A 20,834-nucleotide genomic window follows, 5' to 3' on the forward strand; every position below is an offset into this window, starting at 1 on the left:
GGTGGGCACTGGTGAGTGGCTCTTGTGGGAACTGGTGTGTGACACTGGTGAGCACTGGCAGGTGGCACTGGTGGGCACAATTTGCCCTCTCCTCTTTTGGATCGATGTCCCTCTGTCAGCAGCCGGCGATCGTTTTTGGTTCTCCTCACACTGACAAAGTGAGGAGAAAAAAAACAGCTGATCGCCAGCTGCTGTCTACTTCACATGATCAGCTGTCATTGGCTGACAGCTGATCACGTGGTAAGGGGGCGGGATCGTCCCCTCCTCTCATCTGTGATCAGGTGAATCTCATGGACTCGCCTGATCACAGTGCGAGCCAGGCAGGGAGCCCGCAGGCTGCTCATTGCTGAGAGGACATCAATGTACGCCTTCTTGACAATTTAGGTCCGCACTGTAGCTCTGCTATAGCGCGGGCACCAGAATGTTAAATATTAAGACTGCCATTTTCTTCTTTTTGGGCAAATATGACTACTGCTTTACTCCTTATTCCCAGCATAAAGAAGAACTCTTCTTTTTGTTGTCATCCCTACTCAGGTTGCTTCTAGAAAAGGTATCAACCTGCGACTATTACACCATTGCCTATACAAGTTTAGGATTTAGGCTATATATGCCTGGATCTACTATGAGGATAAGTCTATACAATTTAAGGATCTAGACCGCACATGCCTGGACCTATTGTGAGGACAAGCCCATACAATTCAAAGATCGAGGTCGCACATGCCTGGATTTATCGTGAGGATAAGCCTACTTTAAAAGGGTGAATATGAGAATGCGCTTAGACTGTGCTGCACCCAATACTTTTATTTGTCTAATGTGTAATAGCAGACACGGTATAACTGTATCTTATCACACAGTTTGAAATTAATTAATTTACTTTACATACAGATTTTCACTTGTTCCCTGGCCCTTTGGTGTCCTTATGCCCGCCCAAAGCCGAGTTCCTTATGTATGAATGGTCTGGAGAGAAGGTATACCAGTATTGGCCATCTGTAATGATAACCTATGGTTAGAGTACATGTATTCTTGGTGTTAATTTAATACTAATATTTGCTTTGCTTATTTTAAGAACATGTATATCTATGCATCTGCAAGGTCTTGATGAAGCTCTCTGCGAAATGCGTTGACTTTGTTATAGATGTACCATCTTCTTGTTATATGAACTGGCTTGCCTCTTGCCACAATTTTAGTGACTTATGATTGTTTTTTAGTATATGTATTTTCTGTTGTAAAAGGTCGTCCTTTTACTATTTGTGGGTTAATCCCTCATTTTAATATGTAATGTTTGTATATATATGAAATAAAATGTGATTTTACCTTACATATATGTGTTATATCTGTCTCATGATAGTGCCTTTAACCGGTTGCCGACTGCCGCACGACTATATACTGCGGCGGTCAGCCCCGGCCAGGCAGAGTGACGTAGCGGTACGTCACTAGCCTTCGCCGCTCTGGTGCGCGCGCGCGCGCACCCGCGGTCCCGCCGATGACTCGATTGGGGTCAGAACCGATCAGTCATCAGGTCCAGGCCAATCATTTTTGGTCTGGACCTGTTGATCGGTCCTGCCCAATCAGATCTCCCTCTAAGCCTGTGAAATGTAAACACAGGCTTAGAGGAGATGTGCCCTCCCCTCCCAACGGTCTTTTTGGATCCAGCGTGAGAGGAGAGCACATCTAATTGTAAGTACAGCACCAAGCACGTACATACACACTTAGGTAGGCACATTTCACCCCCGATCGCCCCCCAATTAACCCCTACAGCACCTGACACAACACACACTATATACAGCATATAGCATTTACCTATATACCTGTATAAATGTGATTTGTGAACAGGTGTAGCACTTGCGACCCCCCCTTTTCCACTCAAATTACCCCCCACCCCCCCCTAATAAAGATTTAACCCACTGATCTCCCCTGACCCCCCCCTGATCACCGCCGTTAACCCCTACACCCTCTGTCACATCAGCACTAATACAAACGCAATATACGGTGTTATTGTATTTTTGTATTAGTGTCATTGTGATCAGAATTAGCGCAGGCGACTAAGTTTCTGTCCCAAGAAGGTTTAGGGTCCCCGCCACCCGCCCAATAAAGATTTAAGCCCCTGACCCCCCCTGATCACCCCTACACCCCCTGCCATAACACACACCGTATACAGTATATAGCATTTTGCTATATACCCGTATAAGTGTGATTTGTGGTCAGGTCTAGCGCTTGCGACCCCCCTTTTTCCACTTGAATTACCCGCCAACCCCCCCTAATAAAGATTTGAGCCCCTGATCTCCCCTGACCCCCCCCTGATCACCGCTAGTTAACCCCTACACCCTCTGTCACATCAGCACTAATACAAACGTGATATACTGTGTTTTTGTATTTTTGTATTAGTGTGATTGTGATCAGAATTAGCGCAGGCGACTAAGTTTGTGTCCCAAGGAGGTTTAGGGTCCCCGCCACCCGCCCAATAAAGATTTAATCCCCTGATCCCCCCCTGATCACCCCTACACCCCCTGCCACAACGCACACTGTATACAGTATATAGCATTTTCTATATACCCGTATAAGTGTGACTTGTGACCAGGTTTAGCGCTTGCCACCGTTTCTTTTATCCTTAGGATACCCGCCAGTCCCTTCCAATAAAGATTTAAACCCCTGATCCCCCCCTGATCACATCCCGTTAACCCCTACACCCTCTGTCACATTAGCACTAATACACACATAATATACTGTTTTTACTGTATTTTGTATTGGTGTCATTGTGACTTGAGGTTGCTCTAGCTAGCTAGTTTCTTTCCCAAAGGAGGTTTAGGTTTAGCACTGATTCCGGCCAGCACCTGCGTTTAACCCTTTCACCCAGGTAAGTGTAGTAATCAATAGATTACTGTCACTTACAAAAAACACAAGACACAAAACCGCTGTGTTAGCAGAGTCAGGCCTGATCCCTGCTAGCATTAGCAGTTTTTTTGGTAGCGCTTGAAATAGTCTTCGACAACCAGGTGCTTTTATTACCTGTGAGTCGCATCACTGTACGGGTAAATTTAGTTACCAAAATGTCTAAACGTTCGTACAGTGATGAAGCTATTTACAGTATAATGACCATGTCAGGTGAGAGCGATGGGGAAGCCTCACCGGCAGAATCAGGGTCAGTATACGAACCAGATGACAGCAGCGGCTCCCTGACAGACAGCTCCGACGACAGATGGGTCCCTGTTAGACCCAGGCGTACCCGACCCCATTCTGGAGTTGTTGAAATGCAGGAATCGCAGGGTGCTCGTATGGAGCAGAGTGTGGTTACTAGTGCCGCTCATTTTTCTGGCGACCTGGCAAGCGCCAGCGGCCTAGTACAACCTGGACCTAGTACAACCAGCACTGCAGTAAGACCTGGTGACGTGGCGAGTCCCCTAAGTGCAGTTAAGGCTGGTGCGGTGGCTAGCACAAGTAGTGGCCCGCAGCCACCGCGTATTCGAAGACAGGCCCGTAGAGCCCATAGTGCCCTCCCTGATGCGCTGGCATATCCCAATTGGCAACCCACTGATTCTACAGCGCCAGTACTTCCCCCATTCACTGCCCAACCTGGAATCCACGTGGAGACAGCTGGTTTTACGCCCCTGAACTTTTTTGAGCTGTTCTTCACGGAAGATCTTTTCAGATCTATTGTGGATCAATCAAATTTATATGTTCAACAATTTATCGCCGCCAACCCAAATTCGCACCTTGCCAGACGATGCGGCTGGAATCCTATAACGGTTTCCGAATTTAAGATCTTTCTGGGCCTTTCCCTCCACATGGGCATAACTAAACAAAGTGAATTGCGGCTATATTGGTCCACTAGCCCAGCTCACCATATGCGCATGTACTCTGCCTCCATGTCCAGGGGGAGATACGAGCAAATTCTGCGATTTATGCATTTCAGCGACAGTGAAATCTGTCGTCCTCGGGGAGACCCTGCATACGATCGGCTCCACAAAATTCGGCCCCTCATAGACCACTTCAATCAGCGGTTTGCAGCCTTGTTTACCCCCGAACAAGTTGTCTGCATTGACGAGTCCCTGATTAAATTTACTGGCCATCTTGCTATCAAACAGTACCTCCCCAGCAAGCGTGCCAGATACGGGGTCAAGTTGTATAAGCTCTGTGACAGGGCCACAGGCTATACAGTTAATTTCCGTGTCTATGAGGGAAAAGATAGCACTGTGGAGCCCCCGAACTGCCCAGACTACATAGGGAGCAGCGGTAAGATTGTTTGGGACTTGGTGTCACCCTTATCCGGAAAGGGGTACCATTTGTACGTGGACAATTTTTACACAAGCGTGCCACTATTTAGTCACCTGCTTGATTTACAAATTGGCGCATGTGGCACCGTGCGACCTAATCGCCGGGGCTTCCCCCAACGGCTTGTAAATTCCCGTCTTAGTCGGGGGGCGAGAGCCTGCTTGAAAACGGACAAATTGCTTGCGGTGAAGTGGAAGGATACATGGGATGTTTATGTTCTGTCCTCCCTTCACGCAGACACGACGGTCCAAATCCCTACGGCAACTGGCGTTATGGAGAAACCCCTCTGTGTCCACGAATATAACCTTAACATGGGAGGGGTGGACCTTAACGACCAGCTTTTGGCGCCGTATTTAGTTGCCCGTAAAGCCAGACGCTGGTACAAAAAAGTGTCTGTTTACCTTTTCCAATTGGCTATGCTGAACGCCTTTGTCCTATACAGGGCGTCAGGACGAACTGGACCCTTCCGGGAATTCCAGGAAGCGGTCATCCTTGCCTACCTGTACCCAGGAGGCATGCCTGCCCAACTTCCCCTTCCAGATGCAGTGAGCCGGCTGCATGAGAGGCATTTTCCTTATGCCCTCCCGAGTACCCCTACCCAAATACGACCCCAAAGACGATGTCGTGTCTGTAGCAGGCGCGGATTTAGGCGTGACACCCGTTATTATTGTCCCAAATGTCCTGACCAACCTGGTCTCTGCATCGGGGAATGTTTTGAGCGCTACCATACACTAGTGGAGTATTAGTGTAGGGTACAGCACGACACAGTGTAGGGCACACAAACACAGGGTCTCGAAGGATGTTGGATGTCCATCGACATTTTGAGAGACCCAAGCTGGAAGAGAAGATCGCAGAAGATCGCACTCCCTCCCAAATCAAGAAATAAAGGAACAGTTAGAAAGAAAAATAAAAGGATCCAAAAACTGTTGTGGTGTCAGTAATTTTATATGTCCTTCTACTCCTTCCTACTATACTTTTTTCAATGTCCTTTGTTTGTTTTTTCATTCTTTTGTGACCTGTTTCTCTTGCAAGTAATTGTCGGCTACCACGCATTGATTTTATATATTCTGACACAAACAGCGTTTGCGCTCAGCATATATGGATACCTTTGCTGATAGCAGCTGTGGTGATTTTCTGATTTCAGCACTGCAGTTAAAATCTTATTTTGGTATACGTGGATAGTGCCGTATATACCCATCATTAAATTCAGTGGGTGGTTGTTTGGGCGGTTAATGATGAGAATCCAAAAACTTTTGTTGTGTCAGTCATTTTATTTGTCCTACTCTTCCTAATGTACTTTTTTTTAATGTACTTTGTTTGTTTTTTCATTCTTTTGTGACCTGTTTCTCTTGCAGGTACTCATCGGCTACCACGCATTGATTTTATATATTCTGACACAAACAGCGTTTGCGCTCAGCATATATGGATACCTTTGCTGATAGCAGCTGTGGTGATTTTCTGATTTCAGCACTGCAGTTAAAATCCTATTTTGGTATACGTGGATAGTGTCGTGTATACCCATCATTAAATTCAGTGGGTGGTTGTTTGGGCGGTTAATGATGAGTAATACTACGCATTATTCCTGTGCTGATTTCTGATAGGTTCTCTTTTTTTCCGTTCAGCCCACAGGCTGCATGAAAAAAAAAAAACCTATATGCCAAACAAGGACCAGCAATGTACTGGTACGTTGCTGGACTTTGAGTGGTTGTACCAGGATGATGCCTGCAGATTTAGGCATCATCTTGGTATCGTTTTTTACAGCCAGCGGTCGGCTAACATGTAAAAGCAATCCTAGCAGGTAATTGGCTGCTAGACTGCTTTTACATGCAGTGGGAGGGGCCTCCCCCCCCCCACCGCCGCCTTCCGCAGCCTTCCGTGGTTTTTTACTCGGGCTCTCCTGTCCCACCGGTTAACCCGAGAGTGCAGCCGGTGGTTCAGTTATCTAACCATAGAGCTAATTGAAGATTAGAATGGCTCCAATCATCTCTATGGCCTAAGATGCCGGAGGCTACGAGCATTTCATGACTTCTTTTTCGCCAGAAATAAACAGGGCCATTGGGAAATTGAGAAAGTATTTTATCACACCAATTTTGGCGTGGTCAGATACATTAAGGTCAGAGGAGAGATCTAGAGTATAAAAGACCCCAATTTTTTTAAAAAAGAGTACCTGTCACTACCGATTGCTATCATAGGGGATATCTAAATTCACTGTGATAACAATAAAAATGATTTAAAAAAAAAAATTAAAGGAAAGGTGTCAAAATAACATAAAAAAGCAAAAAAAAAAAAAATTGAGCCCCCCCCCTTTCCCCCCGTGCTTGCGCGCAATGGCACACGCAAGCGTTGGTCTAGTGTCATATGTAAACCGCAATTTCAGCATGCATGTGAGGTATCGCCGCGATCGCCAGATCGAGTGCAGTAATTTTTGCAGTAGACCTCCTCTGTAAGTCTAAAGTGGTAACCTGTAGAGACTTTTAAAGTTTTTAAAAATGTACGTACGTTGTTGCCGCTGCGCAGGCGTGCGCAATTTTTAAAGCATGTCATGTCAGGTGTCTATGAACTCGGCATAAGATCATCTTTTAAATTTTACCAAAAGAATTGGAATTATATAGTGTATTTGTGCAATAAATTTAAAAAAAATGTATTTTTTTCGCAAAAATTGCGTTTGGAAAATCTGTGCGCAAATACCGTGTGACAAAAAAATTTGCAACATCCACCATTTTATTCTATAGGGCCTCTGCTTTAAAGAAATATATAATGTTTGGGGGTTCAAAGTAATTTTCTAGTAAAAAAAAAATATTTTTTCATGTAAACAAAAAGGCACAGAAAAGGCTTGGTTTTCAAGTGGTTAGAAGAGTGGGTGATGTGTGGATAAGATTGAGCATAAAATGCCGGGACAGTTCAAACACCCCCCAAATGACCCCTTTTTGAAAAGTAGACACCCAAAGCTATTTGCTGAGAGGCATGGGGAGTCCATGGAATATTTTATATTTTGCTACAAGTGTCGGGAAAATTATTATTTCTTTTTTTTTTGTTGTTTTTTTACAGAAAGTTGTCACTAAATGATATATTGCTCACACATGCCATGTGTATATGTGAAATGACACCCCAAAATACATTCTGCTGCTTCTCCTGAGTACAGGGATACCCCATGTGTGAGACTTTTTGGCAGCCTATCTGTGTACGCGCCCCCGAAAACCAATCCACATCTTCAGGTTTTCTAATGGCGTAAATTGCTGATTTTACCCCTGACTACCCGTCACAGTTTCAGAGGCCCTGAAATTTCAAGATAGCACAAAACCCCCCCAAATGACCCCATTTTGCAAAGTAGACACTCCAAGCTATTGGCTGAGAAGCATGGTGAGTCCATGGAATAGTTTATATTTTGCCACAAGTTTCGGGAAAATAATTTTTTTTTTTTTTTTAACACAAAGTTGTCAGTAAATGATATAATGCTCACGCGTGCCATGGGTATATGTGAAATGACACCCCAAAATACATTCTGCTGCTTCTCCTGAGTACAGGGATACCCCATGTGTGAGACTTTTTGCCAGTCTAGCCGCGTACAGGACCCGGAAAACCAATCTGCACCTTCTGGCTTTCTAAGGGCGTAAATTGTTGATCTCACTCCTTACTACCTATCACACTTTTGAAGTCCATAAAAGGCCAAGATGGCACAAAACCCCCCCAAATGACCCAATTTTGCAAAGTAGACACTCCAATCTATTTGCTGAGAGGCATGGTGAGTATTTTGCAGCTCTCATTTGTTTTGGAAAATGAAGAAAAAACAGGAAAATGCATTTTTTTTCCTCTTTTTTCAATTTCCAAAACTTTGTGACAAAAAGTGAGATCTGCAAAACACTCAACATGCCTCTCTGCAAATAGCTCAGGGTGTCTACTTTCCAAAATGGGGTCATTTGGGGGGGTTTTGTGCTATCTTGGAATTTTAGGGCCTCCGAAACTGTGATAGGTAGTCAGGAGTGAAATCAACAATTTACGCCCTTGGAAAGCCTGAAAGTGGAGGTTGGTTTTCGGGGTCCTGTACTCGGCTAGACTGCAAAAAAGTCTCACACATGGGGTATCCCTGTACTCAGGAGAAGCAGCAGAATGTATTTTGGGGTGTCATTTCACATATACCCAAGGCATGTGTGAGCAATATATCATTTACTGACAGCTTTGTGTAAAAAAAAAAAAAATATATATATATATATATATATATATATATATATTTCCCGGAACTTGTGGCAAAATATAAAATATTCCATGGACTCACCATGCCTCTCAGCAAACAGCTTGGGGTGTCTACTTTCCAAAATGGGGTCATTTGGGGGGGGGTTTTGTGCTATCTTGGAATTTTAGGGCCTCCGAAACTGTGATAGGTAGTCAGGAGTGAAATCAACAATTTACGCCTTTGGAAAGCCTGAAAGTGGAGGTTGGTTTTCGGGGTCCTGTACTCGGCTAGACTGCAAAAAAGTCTCACACATGGGGTATCCCTGTACTCAGGAGAAGCAGCAGAATGTATTTTGGGGTGTCATTTCACATATACCCATGGCATGTGTGAGCAATATATCATTTACTGACAGCTTTGTGTAAAAAAAAAAAAAATATATATATATATATATATATATTTCCCGGAACTTGTGGCAAAATATAAAATATTCCATGGACTCACCATGCCTCTCAGCAAACAGCTTGGGGTGTCTACTTTCCAAAATGGGGTCATTTGGGGGGGGGGGTTTGTGCTATCTTGGAATTTTAGGGCCTCCGAAACTGTGATAGGTAGTCAGGAGTGAAATCAACAATTTACGCCTTTGGAAAGCCTGAAAGTGGAGGTTGGTTTTCGGGGTCCTGTACTCGGCTAGACTGCAAAAAAGTCTCACACATGGGGTATCCCTGTACTCAGGAGAAGCAGCAGAATGTATTTTGGGGTGTCATTTCACATATACCCATGGCATGTGTGAGCAATATATCATTTACTGACAGCTTTGTGTAAAAAAAAAAAAAAAAAATATATATATATATATATATTTCCCGGAACTTGTGGCAAAATATAAAATATTCCATGGACTCACCATGCCTCTCAGCAAATAGCTTGGGGTGTCTACTTTCCAAAATGGGGTCATTTGGGGGGGTTTTGTGCTATCTTGGAATTTTAGGGCCTCCGAAACTGCAACAGGTAGTGCAGAGGTGACATGAACAATTTACGCCATTAGAAAACCTGAGAGTGTTGATTGGTTTTCGCGGTCCTGTACACAGCTAGGCTCCCAAAAAGTCTCACACATGGGGCATCCCCATACTCAGGAGAAGCGGCAGAATGTATTTTGGGGTGTCATTCCACATATACCCATGTCATGTGTGAGAAATTTATCTTTTAGTGACAACTTGGGGAAAAAAAAAAAAATTAAAAAAAAAAATTGTAATTTTCCCGAAACTTGTGGCAAAATATAAAATATTCTATGGACTCACCATGCCTCTCAGCAAACAGCTTGGGGTGTCTACTTTCCAAAATGGGGTCATTTGGGGGGGTTTTGTGGTATCTTGACATTTCAGGGCCTCCTAAACCGTTATAGGTAGTGAGAAAATGCAATGAAAAATGTACGCCCTTTGAAATTCTGATGGTGGTGATTTGTTTTCCGGCTCCCGTACACAGCTACGCTCCCAAAAAGTCTCACATATGTGGTATCCCTGTACTCAGGAGAAGCAGCAGAATATATTTTGGGGTGTAATTACACATATACCCATGGCATGTGTGAGCAATAAATGGATTTTTGTAAGAACTTACCGTAAAATCCTTTTCTCTTAAGCTCATTGACAGACGTAGTCTTCTTGATTCTCAAGAGCTGGGTTATGTTGTCTCCGCAGGAGTAGGACTAGGCAGAATGACAAAACGTTCTGGCTCCACCCTAGGGGGCAGTCCCTGAGGGTATATCCTCCCTCTCTCTGCTACAGGGAATCAGTTCTGTTTAAAGCAGTACAGAGAAATTAACCCAACCCAACTCAATGATAGAGGGGCGGGTACTACGTCTGTCAATGAGCTTAAGAGAAAAGGATTTTACGGTAAGTTCTTACAAAAATCCATTTTTCTCTATCGCTCATTGACAGACGTAGTCTTCTTGATTCTCAAGAGCTGGGACATCCAGAAGCAGTGCCACAAATGAGGGGTGGGATTGACAAAATCAAATCCAATCTAGTAGGCCCAACCGGTGCCAAACTAGAAGTTTTAAAGGCTCATTATAAACAAAGAATGAGACTAAAAGAAAAAATTTTCCAACGGAAAAAAACCCTCGAGGTAGACCACTGGTCTCCTCAAATTGCGGCCTGCAAAACCTTGCGGCCAAATGAGGCATCAGACGATGCCATTACATCAACTTTATAATGTTTAGAGAAGGTATGCACCGACGACCAGGTAGCCGCCTTGCACACCTGGACCACTGACGCCTGATGGCGAAAGGCCCATGACGCACTAAGTGCCCGAGTGGAGTGCGCCTTAACAGGGAACGGGGGCTCCCGACCCTTAATAGAATAAGCCTGTACTACCGTCTGTCTGATCCATTTGGAAATGGTCGCGGCAGATGCAGGCAACCCCTTTTTGGGTCCATCTGGGATCACAAAAAGTGAATCCGTCTTGCGAAACGAGTCTGTCGTTTTCAAGTATACCCTGATCGCCCGGACCACATCCAAGGAGTGCAAAGCAAATTCCCGAGGATGACTGGGCTTAGGACACAGGGAAGGCAATACAATTTCTTCATTCAGATGAAATTCTGAAACTACTTTTGGTAGGAAGGATGGATTCGGACGAAGAACCACCTTATCTCTATGAACCACCAGATATGGTGAACGACAAGATAATGCGGCCAGTTCTGACACCCTGCGTGCAGAAGTAATAGCCACCAAGAAGGCCACCTTCTGGGACAACGTGGGTAGAGGAATCTCCCTAATATCTTCAAAGGGAGGTTTCTGAAGAACCGACAACACTAAATTAAGATCCCAGGGGGGTAACGGCGCGTGCACTGGCGGAGCCAGATGTCGCACCCCCTGGATGAAATTCCGCACCAAGGAATGAGTAGCCAAAGGCTTCTGAAAGAAGATGGCTAATGCTGAGACCTGACCCTTGATAGTACTCAAGGCCAGTTTCTGCTCAACCCCTTGTTGCAGAAAAGCCAATATTCGACTAATCGAATAAGACCGAGGACGGAACCCCAAAGGTTCACACCATGCAATGTAGGACTTCCATGTGCGATGATAAATCTTTCTGGAAGTCGCTTTCCTTGCTTCAACTAGAGTAGGAATAACTGAAGCTGACAAACCTTTGTCCTTCAGCACCTGGGTCTCAATAGCCAGGCCGTTAAAGCCAGCGATCGTAAAGCAGGATGGAAGATCGGTCCCTGAGACAGTAGATCCTCCCTGAGAGGAAGTCTCCATGGGACGTCCGCCACCAGTCTGACCATGTCGGCGTACCAAGCTCGACGAGGCCAGTCCGGAGCTACCAGGATTACTGGGATTCCTTCCTCCTCTACCCTGCGAAGAAGTCTTGGCAGTAACGCGAGAGGAGGGAAGGCATATATTAGCTGGTATTGCCCCCACGGGGCGATCAGTGCGTCTGCGGTTTCTGCTAGAGGATCGCGGGAGCGAGCCACGAATCTCTGAACTTTCCTGTTGAATCGTGATGCCAACAGATCCACATCCGGTGTGCCCCACCGTAGGCACAACTGGTGGAAAACGTCTGGATGGAGGGACCATTCCCCCTGATCCAGGGTCTGACGGCTGAGATAATCTGCCTGCCAATTCTCCACCCCCGGAATGAACACCGCAGAGATTGCTGGAACAAATCGTTCCGCCCAGCGAAGAATGCAAGCCACTTCTTTGGCCGCTCGGACACTCTTGGTGACCCCCTGATGATTGACATAAGCCACGGCCGTGGCATTGTCCTACTGGATCCGAACCGGGCTGCCCTGGAGCTGCTCGGTCCAGTGAATCAGACAAAGTCTGATCGCTCTCAGTTCCAATACATTTATCGGTAATCTGGATTCTTCCGGGGACCAAAGTCCCTGGACAGATAACTGACCAAGAATTCCTCCCCATCCGGATAGACTGGCATCCGTGGTCACTATCGTCCAATATATTGGCAGAAATGACTTTCCCTGGCTGAGCATTGGAGACCGAAGCCACCAAACCAGAGACTCTCTGGTCTGTTTGCTCAATCGTATCTGATTGTCCAGGGATTCCGGATTCCGATTCCATCTGAGAAGAATCTCTTGCTGAAGAATTCGGGTATGGGACTGGGCAAATGGGATTGCTTCGAATGAAGCCACCATCAACCCCAGAACCCTCATGCACGTCCGAAGGGAAGACCAGCTGTTGGACAGTAACAACTGGACTGCTGATTGAATCTTTCGAAGTTTCCCTACCGGAAGGAAAACTCTCGTCCTGACTGTGTCTAGAATTAGACCCAGATATTCGAGCCTCTGGGTGGGAACCAGAAATGACTTTTGCTGGTTCACCAGCCACCCGAATTCCTGTAAAGAAATCATAGTAATTTCTATGTTTTGTAGCAAGGTCTGAGGAGATTCTGCATGAAGCAGAAGATCGTCTAGGTAACCTAGAATCGATATACCTCTTTGGCGCAGAAGTGCCAACATAGGGGCCAACACCTTTGTGAAGACCCGCGGAGCCGTGGCGAGACCGAAAGGTAACGCCACAAACTGATAGTGGTTCTCCTCTACGGAAAAGCGTAGAAAACGCTGATGTCCTGCGAAAATGGGAATGTGAAGATAGGCGTCCTTGATGTCTATGGACGCTAGGACATCCCCTGGATGTAGGAAGGCTGCTACCGTGCGAATGGACTCCATTCTGAATCTTCTTATGTTGACAAAAGAATTGAGCGCTCTTAAGTCCAGAATTGGACGCACTTTGCCCTCTTTCCTGGGTATTGTAAACAGGTTTGAATAAAACCCTTGAAACCGTTCTGTCCAAGGAACGTGGACTACCACTCCTTGTTGTAGTAGATCTGTGACTGCTCTCCGCAGATCTTCTAGACGATCCGGAGATAGTCGGATATTGGAAGGGAAGAATCGCGCCGGTGGGAGAGATCGAAACTCGATCTTGTACCCTGACTTTATGACTTCGCAAACCCATTTGTCCGGGATTCTGGAAAGCCATGGATCCAGGAACCGGCGAAGACGTCCCCCCACCCCAGTTATGGGTGGGGGCGCACCTTCAGGCTTTGGATGGTTTATCTTCAGGTCTGGAGGGGGCGGGCTTTTGTTTGCCCGACCAACGACCCCTGACGCCTCCTGTAGGAACCTTGGAGGACTTAGTTTTTTCACCCGCTGGACGAAAAAACCTCTTGTGAGCAGAAAAAGAAGGCCCTCGTCTTTGACGAGTTCCTCTACCTTTAAAATTTTGCGGTAAAAAGGTGCTTTTTCCACCGGTGAGATCCTTAATGATCTCATCTAAGTTGGCTCCAAATAGACGTTCTCCTGAAAAGGGGATATTAGCCAATGCTTTTTTGGAACCTTGGTCGGCTATCCAACCTTTTAGCCACAGTGTACGCCTGAGAACCACTGCTGAGACTGATGCTCGCGCCATTAATGGAGTGGCGTCTAACGCCGCATCACATACAAACTGTAACCCCTGTATCATTTGTTCCAACAAATCTGATACCGCCTGAGGGACTTCTTCTAAGTCCCGGCGTAACCACTTGGTCCATTCAGTTACAGCCTGCGAAACCAGACCAATAGCAATTATTGGCCTGAAAGCTGATCCAATCAAGGAAAACATGGTGCGAGACATAGCTTCTATCTTGCGATCCACTGGATCTTTAAAAGACGGAGCGTCTTCTAAAGGAATAACCGTGGCTTTATTCAATCTAGCAATTGGTGAATCCACCACAGGTGGTTCTGTCCATTTCTTAATAAGGGTTTCCTCAAACGGATAACGCCTGTCAATGCGTTTGGAAATATTAAAAGTGCGTTTTGGCAGACGCCATTCTTCATCGATTGGATTGCCAAAACATTTGGGCAATGGAAAAACCTTTGCCACTTTGATGCGCTTTTTAGTCCCAAAAGGGATCTCAGTTTCAGCTATTTCTGATGGAATACCCTGTAACCTTAAAGTCTCTTGAACAGATACAATGAGTGCGTTTACCAACGCTTCCTCTCGGGCTATGGCAGATGCCGAAACATCCTCCTCACTGTCTGAAGAGACAGGACCCGAGACACCAATACCAGATGAAGTACCTGCAACTGCAGAAATAGGCTCAGAGTCTGAATCCGAGGTTTCAGATAATAAGGGGTTAGGCGGGGGTCGCTTTCTTGCGCCCTGTCCCTGACAAGCCACTTCCACCCGGGACACAAAAGTTTCCATAATGGCTGACAAAGATTCAATTGTCAATGGGGTGCTGGAGGATCCCGCAGACCCCTCGAGGGGATCCGGAGGAGATACATGAGTGGCAGGGTCCATGTTAATACAGGACACTTTTGCCAGCAATAAACAAAAAAACTTTTCTTTTTTTTTTGTGTGTCTCCCCCTAGCGCAATAGCGCCCCTCAGAGTACCTGCTTCTCGATCCCAGAGAGAGAGAGAGGGACCCCCAAGGCTCACCAACCGATGCAGTGCAGTTTCCAACAAACTGCAGCCAGCGTCTGTCTTACACAGACTGGAAGGAGCTGTTTGCTTTTTCCCGGGCAGAAGGCGTGGCTCCGCCCCCTGTGTACGCCTTCCGGCGTTCCCAGCCCTCCACGAGGAAGCTGGGCTCACAAAACATGGCCGCCCCCATAGAAGAGACATAAGACTCCAAAAACATGGCGGCCGGCGTGACCTGAGGACATACATGCATTCGGTCTACGGCAAAATGGCGGCGGACCGCCGATATCGTCTTCCCAGCACATCCACCTGCACTCTGCTGAGAGGTGACATATGGATCTACAGAGATACACTGCACATAAGGTAGGATTATACCTCCTATGTTTGCTGTAATGTTACAGTCTGCTGGGTAGAGTGTTAGCTCTTGAACCAAGTCCACTTCCCACAAACACATGCTGTATTACAAGGGGGACTTGTAAGTGTCAGATATATACTGACCATATATGGAGGGGCCCATAATATATACTGCCTCATAAATGAGGAAAAAAGGGAACGTTTTACTCACCATACCGAACCGACAGGCACCCTCTCTTCATAATACCCTCTCCACCGAGGTGGGGGTTTGTGGACGCCTCGACTCTCTGGTCCTGGCGTCCAAGCGAGCTTTTAACTCGCAAAGTCAGTCCCTTTACTGGGACTCCGTCGCGGCCGACTCAGCGCACTGGTCTGCACGCGCTTTTAGGCAGAAACCGGGGTGACCACTGGATCTCACATCCAGCCCGTCACCCGGCCCCGCATACTTACTTGAATATGTCGCGGCCGACCAAGCGCAATGCCTGGTCTGCACGCGCTCGTAGGCCGGCTGGGGTGACCACAAGTGTCGCCCAGTCCGGCATTTTTGCTTGAAGATCTCACAGGAAAAAAACACTGGAGAAAACTACCTAAAAAATGTCTTTTTCTTAAAGAAAAAAAGTCTTGCCAGGACCAAAAGATCCCAGCAAGGAACTTAGGTCCTTACTCCTGACTAGACAGAAAAAAACTGATTCCCTGTAGCAGAGAGAGGGAGGATATACCCTCAGGGACTGCCCCCTAGGGTGGAGCCAGAACGTTTTGTCATTCTGCCTAGTCCTACTCCTGCGGAGACAACATAACCCAGCTCTTGAGAATCAAGAAGACTACGTCTGTCAATGAGCGATAGAGAAATATCATTTCAATGACAACTTTGTGTAAAAAAAAAAAAAATTTTTTTAGTCATTTTTCAAACACCTGTGACAAAAAAATAAAATATTCAATGAGCTCAACATGCCTCTCAGAACATTCCTTAGGATGTCTACTTTCCAAAAAGTGGTAGTTTGGGGGGGGTTTTGGACTTCCCCGCCATTTTAGCACTTCATGAAATGAGATAGGCAGTCAGAAATTAAAGCTTCGTAAATTTCAGTATTTACAACATAGTTTGTAGACGCTATAACTTTTGCGCAAACCAATAAAAATACGCTCATTGATTTTTTTTTGTCAAAGACATGTAGCTAAATATATTTTGGCCAAAAAAAATGACATAAATTGAGTATATTGGATATTTTTTAAAAGACAAAGTTGAAAATGTCATTTTTTTGCAAAATTTTCGCTCTTTTTTTATTAATATCGCAAAAAATAAAAAGCGCAGAGGTGATCAAATGCCACCAAAAGAAAGCTCTGTTTGTGGGAAAAAAAGGACGTAAATTTCGTTTAGGTACAGCATTGCATGACCGCGCAATTATCAGTTAAAGTCACGAAGTGCCAAGTTGAAAAAAGGGGTCTGGTCCTTTAGCAGCCAAATCCTCCGGGGCTTAAGTGGTTAAAGTCCATCCTATACAGGGTTGTCTTTCTAAACACCTGTTTTTAATTTTTTTTCTTCTGCTAACCAGGATTATGGCATGCTCTTGACAGCTCCAATTTTTTTCATTTGCTTTTGGTTTGTATTTTGCTTTTGTTTGAATAACATGATTTCAGATCTAAATAAAATTTTGCTTACCTTCTAAGTTTTGATAATTAGTAAAGAATTTGCCCGTTATACTCTTTAGCTCATTATTAGCAAGAGAGATGGAGGAGATCTTATCAGAAACTGAACTTGTAGCCAAGTACAGACCAGGTGGATAAGCATTCAAAGCACAGCTCGATAAATCTGCAGAAAAAGTTAAAAAAAGGCAGTTATTGTGTCATATATAAAAACTTCTACAATCCATAAAAATCAGTAAAGCATCCTGGCCTTGTACTACTTAAAGCAAACCTTTATTCTCCTAAACCGCTTAATCCCCTGCACTCCCACCGCAAGCTATAGACCTTTTTTCTTTTTGTTTACCATTTTTAAATGTTTACTCCAGGCCCACCCCTCCACCTAGTCGAGAATGGTAAGTCCCTGCTCATGCATCTTCCTGGGATATCTACACCACATGTCCCAAGAGGCTTCAGCAGCAGAAACTCACACCGGATAATGGGCAGACTGCCAAGATGGCGGCAAAGGAGCCAAGCTGTGGTGGCAGATTGGTGGATCGAATCAGAACTGCAACAAACTTGCTGGGCAGACGAGTATGTGAATCCAGGACAAGACAGCACAACAGGTAAGAGGGGTTTATTCCATTGTATACCAAGGTACATTTATAAAGGTCCTAGTAGTTAAGGGGTAAAGGAAGCTCAAAGCTGCTGCAGAGTGGAAACTCCCATGTATGCGCAGCCCATGCGAAGTATTGACACAAACATCAGAGTAAGAGCAATAATTCTAGAGCCAAAATTCATGGTTAAATTTAAAATGAAAGAGGGGGGTGGTGAGGCCAGACCGACATATGTTACATAGTTACATAGTTTGTGAGGTTGCAAAAAGACATCAGTCCATCCAGTTCAACCTATGATGTGTGTGTGTGTGTTTGCTGTTAACCTTACATTGTATACCCCTTTATGTTGTGGTCTTTAAGGTGCCCATCTAATAGTTTTTTTAAACTATCAATGCTCCCTGCTGATACCACTGCTTGTGGAAGAGAATTCCACATCCTTACTGCTCTTACAGTAAAGAACCCCTTAGGTATTTTAAGGTTAAACCATTTTTCCTCTAGTTTTAGTGAGTGGCTACGCGTCTTATTGTATTCCCTTTCTCTGAAAAGTTTGTTCCTTATGCTAGGGTCATCACCAGTACAGTATTTGTACATTGATATCATATTCCCTCTCAAGCGTCTCTTCTCCAAAGAGAATAAGTTCAATTCTTGTGGTCGTTCCTCATAGCTGATGTCCTCCATTCCCCTAATTATTTTTGTTGCCCTTCTCTGGACTCTCTCCAGTTCCAGCACATCCTTTCTGAGGACCGGTGCCCAGAACTGGACGGAATACTCCAGATGTGGCCGGACCAGAGTCTTGTAGAGTGGGAGAATAATCTCTTTATTTCTGGAGTGAATCCCCTTTTTTATACATGCCAGTATTTTGTTGGCTTTGCTTGCAGCGGCTTGGCATTGCATGCCACTGCCAAGCCTGTTGTCCACTAGTACCCCAAGGTCCTTTTCCATCTTAGATTCACCCAGAGGTTCCCCCCCTCCCCCGAGTGAGTAGCTTGCTTTCGTGTTTCTGACACCCAAGTGCATTACTTTACATTTTTCAACATTAAACCTCATCTGCCATGTAGTTGCCCAACCCCATTATTTTGTTCAGGTCTGCTTGTAAGGTTTCCACATCCTGCATAGGAGATATTGGCATGCTTAGTTTAGTATCATCCGCAAATACCGAGATTGTGCTGGATATCCCCTCCTCTAGATCGTGAATGAATAAATTAAACAGGATTGGCCCCAGGACAGAACCTTGGGGGACCCACTTTCCACACCCACCCAATCCGAGTACTCCCCATTTATTACCATGTTGACTTGGTTGGCATGGGGGGCTGCACTTTTTGCTACAGTTTGTGCTATTGCTCAACCATTTTCACTTCTATGTCTGCTGTTTTAAATGCTTCCTGTTTGTGATTTTGTTTCATGGTCATGGACTGATTGTACTTTTGTATTCTTGTGATCTTTTCTTAAAACTTAATAAAAATATTGAAATCTAAATTTAAAATGAAAATCTGTAACGGCTTTTAAAATGCCACTTATGGATAACATTGGATATAACCATGTTTTGCTATTTCACCAGCACAAACAAATTTAAAGTGGTTATAAAGGCCGGAAGTTTTTTTTTACCTTTATGCATTCTATGCATGAAAGTAACAAACCTTCTGTGTGCAGCTCCTCCCCCTAGCCCCCCTAATGCTTCCCTGAGCTTGATCTCAATCCAGTGATGTGCACGAGAGCATCTGTTCTCCCAGCTCTCTCCTTCCTCATTGGCTCAGAAACAGCAGCAGGAGCCATTGGCACCCCCTGTTGTCTATTACAGCCAGTGAAGAGGGAGTGGGGGGCGGGGCTGATCCCTGTTCTGTGTGTCAATGGGAGCAAGCAGCTTGCTATGGGGGCGCTCAGCAGGGGGGAGGAGCCAGAAATGCCAGCGAGGGACATGTGTAGTGTAAAAAAAGACATTAGACAGTTTTTGACAAGTCCTTTATTTTAAAAAAAATAAATAAAAATGTCCCCCAGTGTAGACCCATCGTCAATCACGCCACCCTTGCCCATTCGGGGGAAAAAAAGGGTCCGCTCACGTTGAAGGCTCCTGCTGTCTGACACTTCTTAAATACCTAAGGGCCCATCCAGTGACGTCATTGGCCAGGGGCATCCTGAGTCGATTACTTTTTCTGTAAGATATAGTACAGATGCCCCCTTTACAGGCAGGTTTTAGGCTTCCCTTATAAATCCCTTTTAAAAGAATTGTGCATTAGAATGTTGCCCTTTAATGTGTATTTCCACATTAGCCAAATTAGGATAACACCTACTAATAGAGCGCTTTTCATTTGTCAGAACTATTGTGAAGAAATACATTTTCATAATTTCAATATGGATGTTTAAGACTGTACGGGTCCCAGAGACAAAGGACAACTTCAGGACATGAGTAACCTAAGTTTTCAACCGGAGACATCTTGTGTTTTTCTCACTCTGATGGAGGTCTGTAAACAAGCTGTTTAAAGAATTGTGAATAGAATAAGAAGTATGTACCTTCTTGCCTATTTAAAGCCAAGGACAAATTTATTTTTATGGTCACCAAATATGGTAAAAAAAAAAAAATTGGCCTAAAATGTTAAAAAATTTTGATTTTTACATTTTTTTGGGGGAATTTCATATAAAAAAATGTGAAAAATATTGTTATTTTTGCAAAATTTACGCTTTTTTTTTGTTTATAGCGCATGATCAAAAAATCGCACAGGTGATCAAATACCACCAAAAGAAAGCTCTGTTTGTGAGAAAAAAAGGACTTCAAATTCGTTTAGGTACAGCATCGCACGACCACGCAATTGTCTGTTAAAGTCATGAAGTGCCGAATCGCAAAATAGGCCCTGGTCAGGAAGGGGGTAAAATCTTCCGGGGTTAAGTGGTTAAAAGCAGCAAATATCAACTGGCTTTACAAAGGGAAAATACACCATATTCAAACAATGTATAAAAAGGAAGCCTTGGGTGATGCTTACCAAACTGGACAACCTCTAATATACAGTGCATTCAGAAAGAATTCACAGTGCTTCACTTTTTCCACATTTTGTTATTTTACAGCCAAATGGATTAAATTTATTATTTTAATCAAAATTCTACAAACAATACCCCATAATGACAACGTGAAAGAATTTTGTTTGACATCTTTGAAAATTAATTAAAAATAAAAACCAAAAAAAATCCCATGTACTAGAGCTGTACGATTAATCGTAACAGAATCGAGACCGCGATTCACTCCCCCTGATGATCTTAACATGACACTTGCTCGATTCTTTACATAGCTGTGAGGGAGCAGCTGTCAAAAAAAAAAAAAGCCTCCCGCAAAAGCCTATCAGCATTAGTCTCCCACTGAACTGTAAACACAAATGATTACATTGTATCTTTTCTTTCCCTCTGC

The 20,834-nt window shown here is 44.6% G+C and overlaps 1 protein-coding gene across 1 annotated transcript in view; it reads right to left on the reverse strand.

The window, feature by feature from the left end:
• Window positions 1–20,834, reverse strand: part of LRRC20 (leucine rich repeat containing 20) — a 607,086-nt gene that overhangs the window by 332,690 nt on the left and 253,562 nt on the right. The window contains exon 3 of the mRNA XM_082269228.1: window positions 16,864–17,013. Coding sequence (XP_082125354.1) covers window positions 16,864–17,013 — 150 coding nt within the window. The remainder of the gene's footprint in view (window positions 1–16,863; window positions 17,014–20,834) is intronic.

This window comes from Pelophylax lessonae, assembly GCF_965119305.1.
Source record: "Pelophylax lessonae genome assembly, chromosome: 9".
NCBI classification, from domain to species: Eukaryota; Metazoa; Chordata; class Amphibia; order Anura; family Ranidae; genus Pelophylax; species Pelophylax lessonae.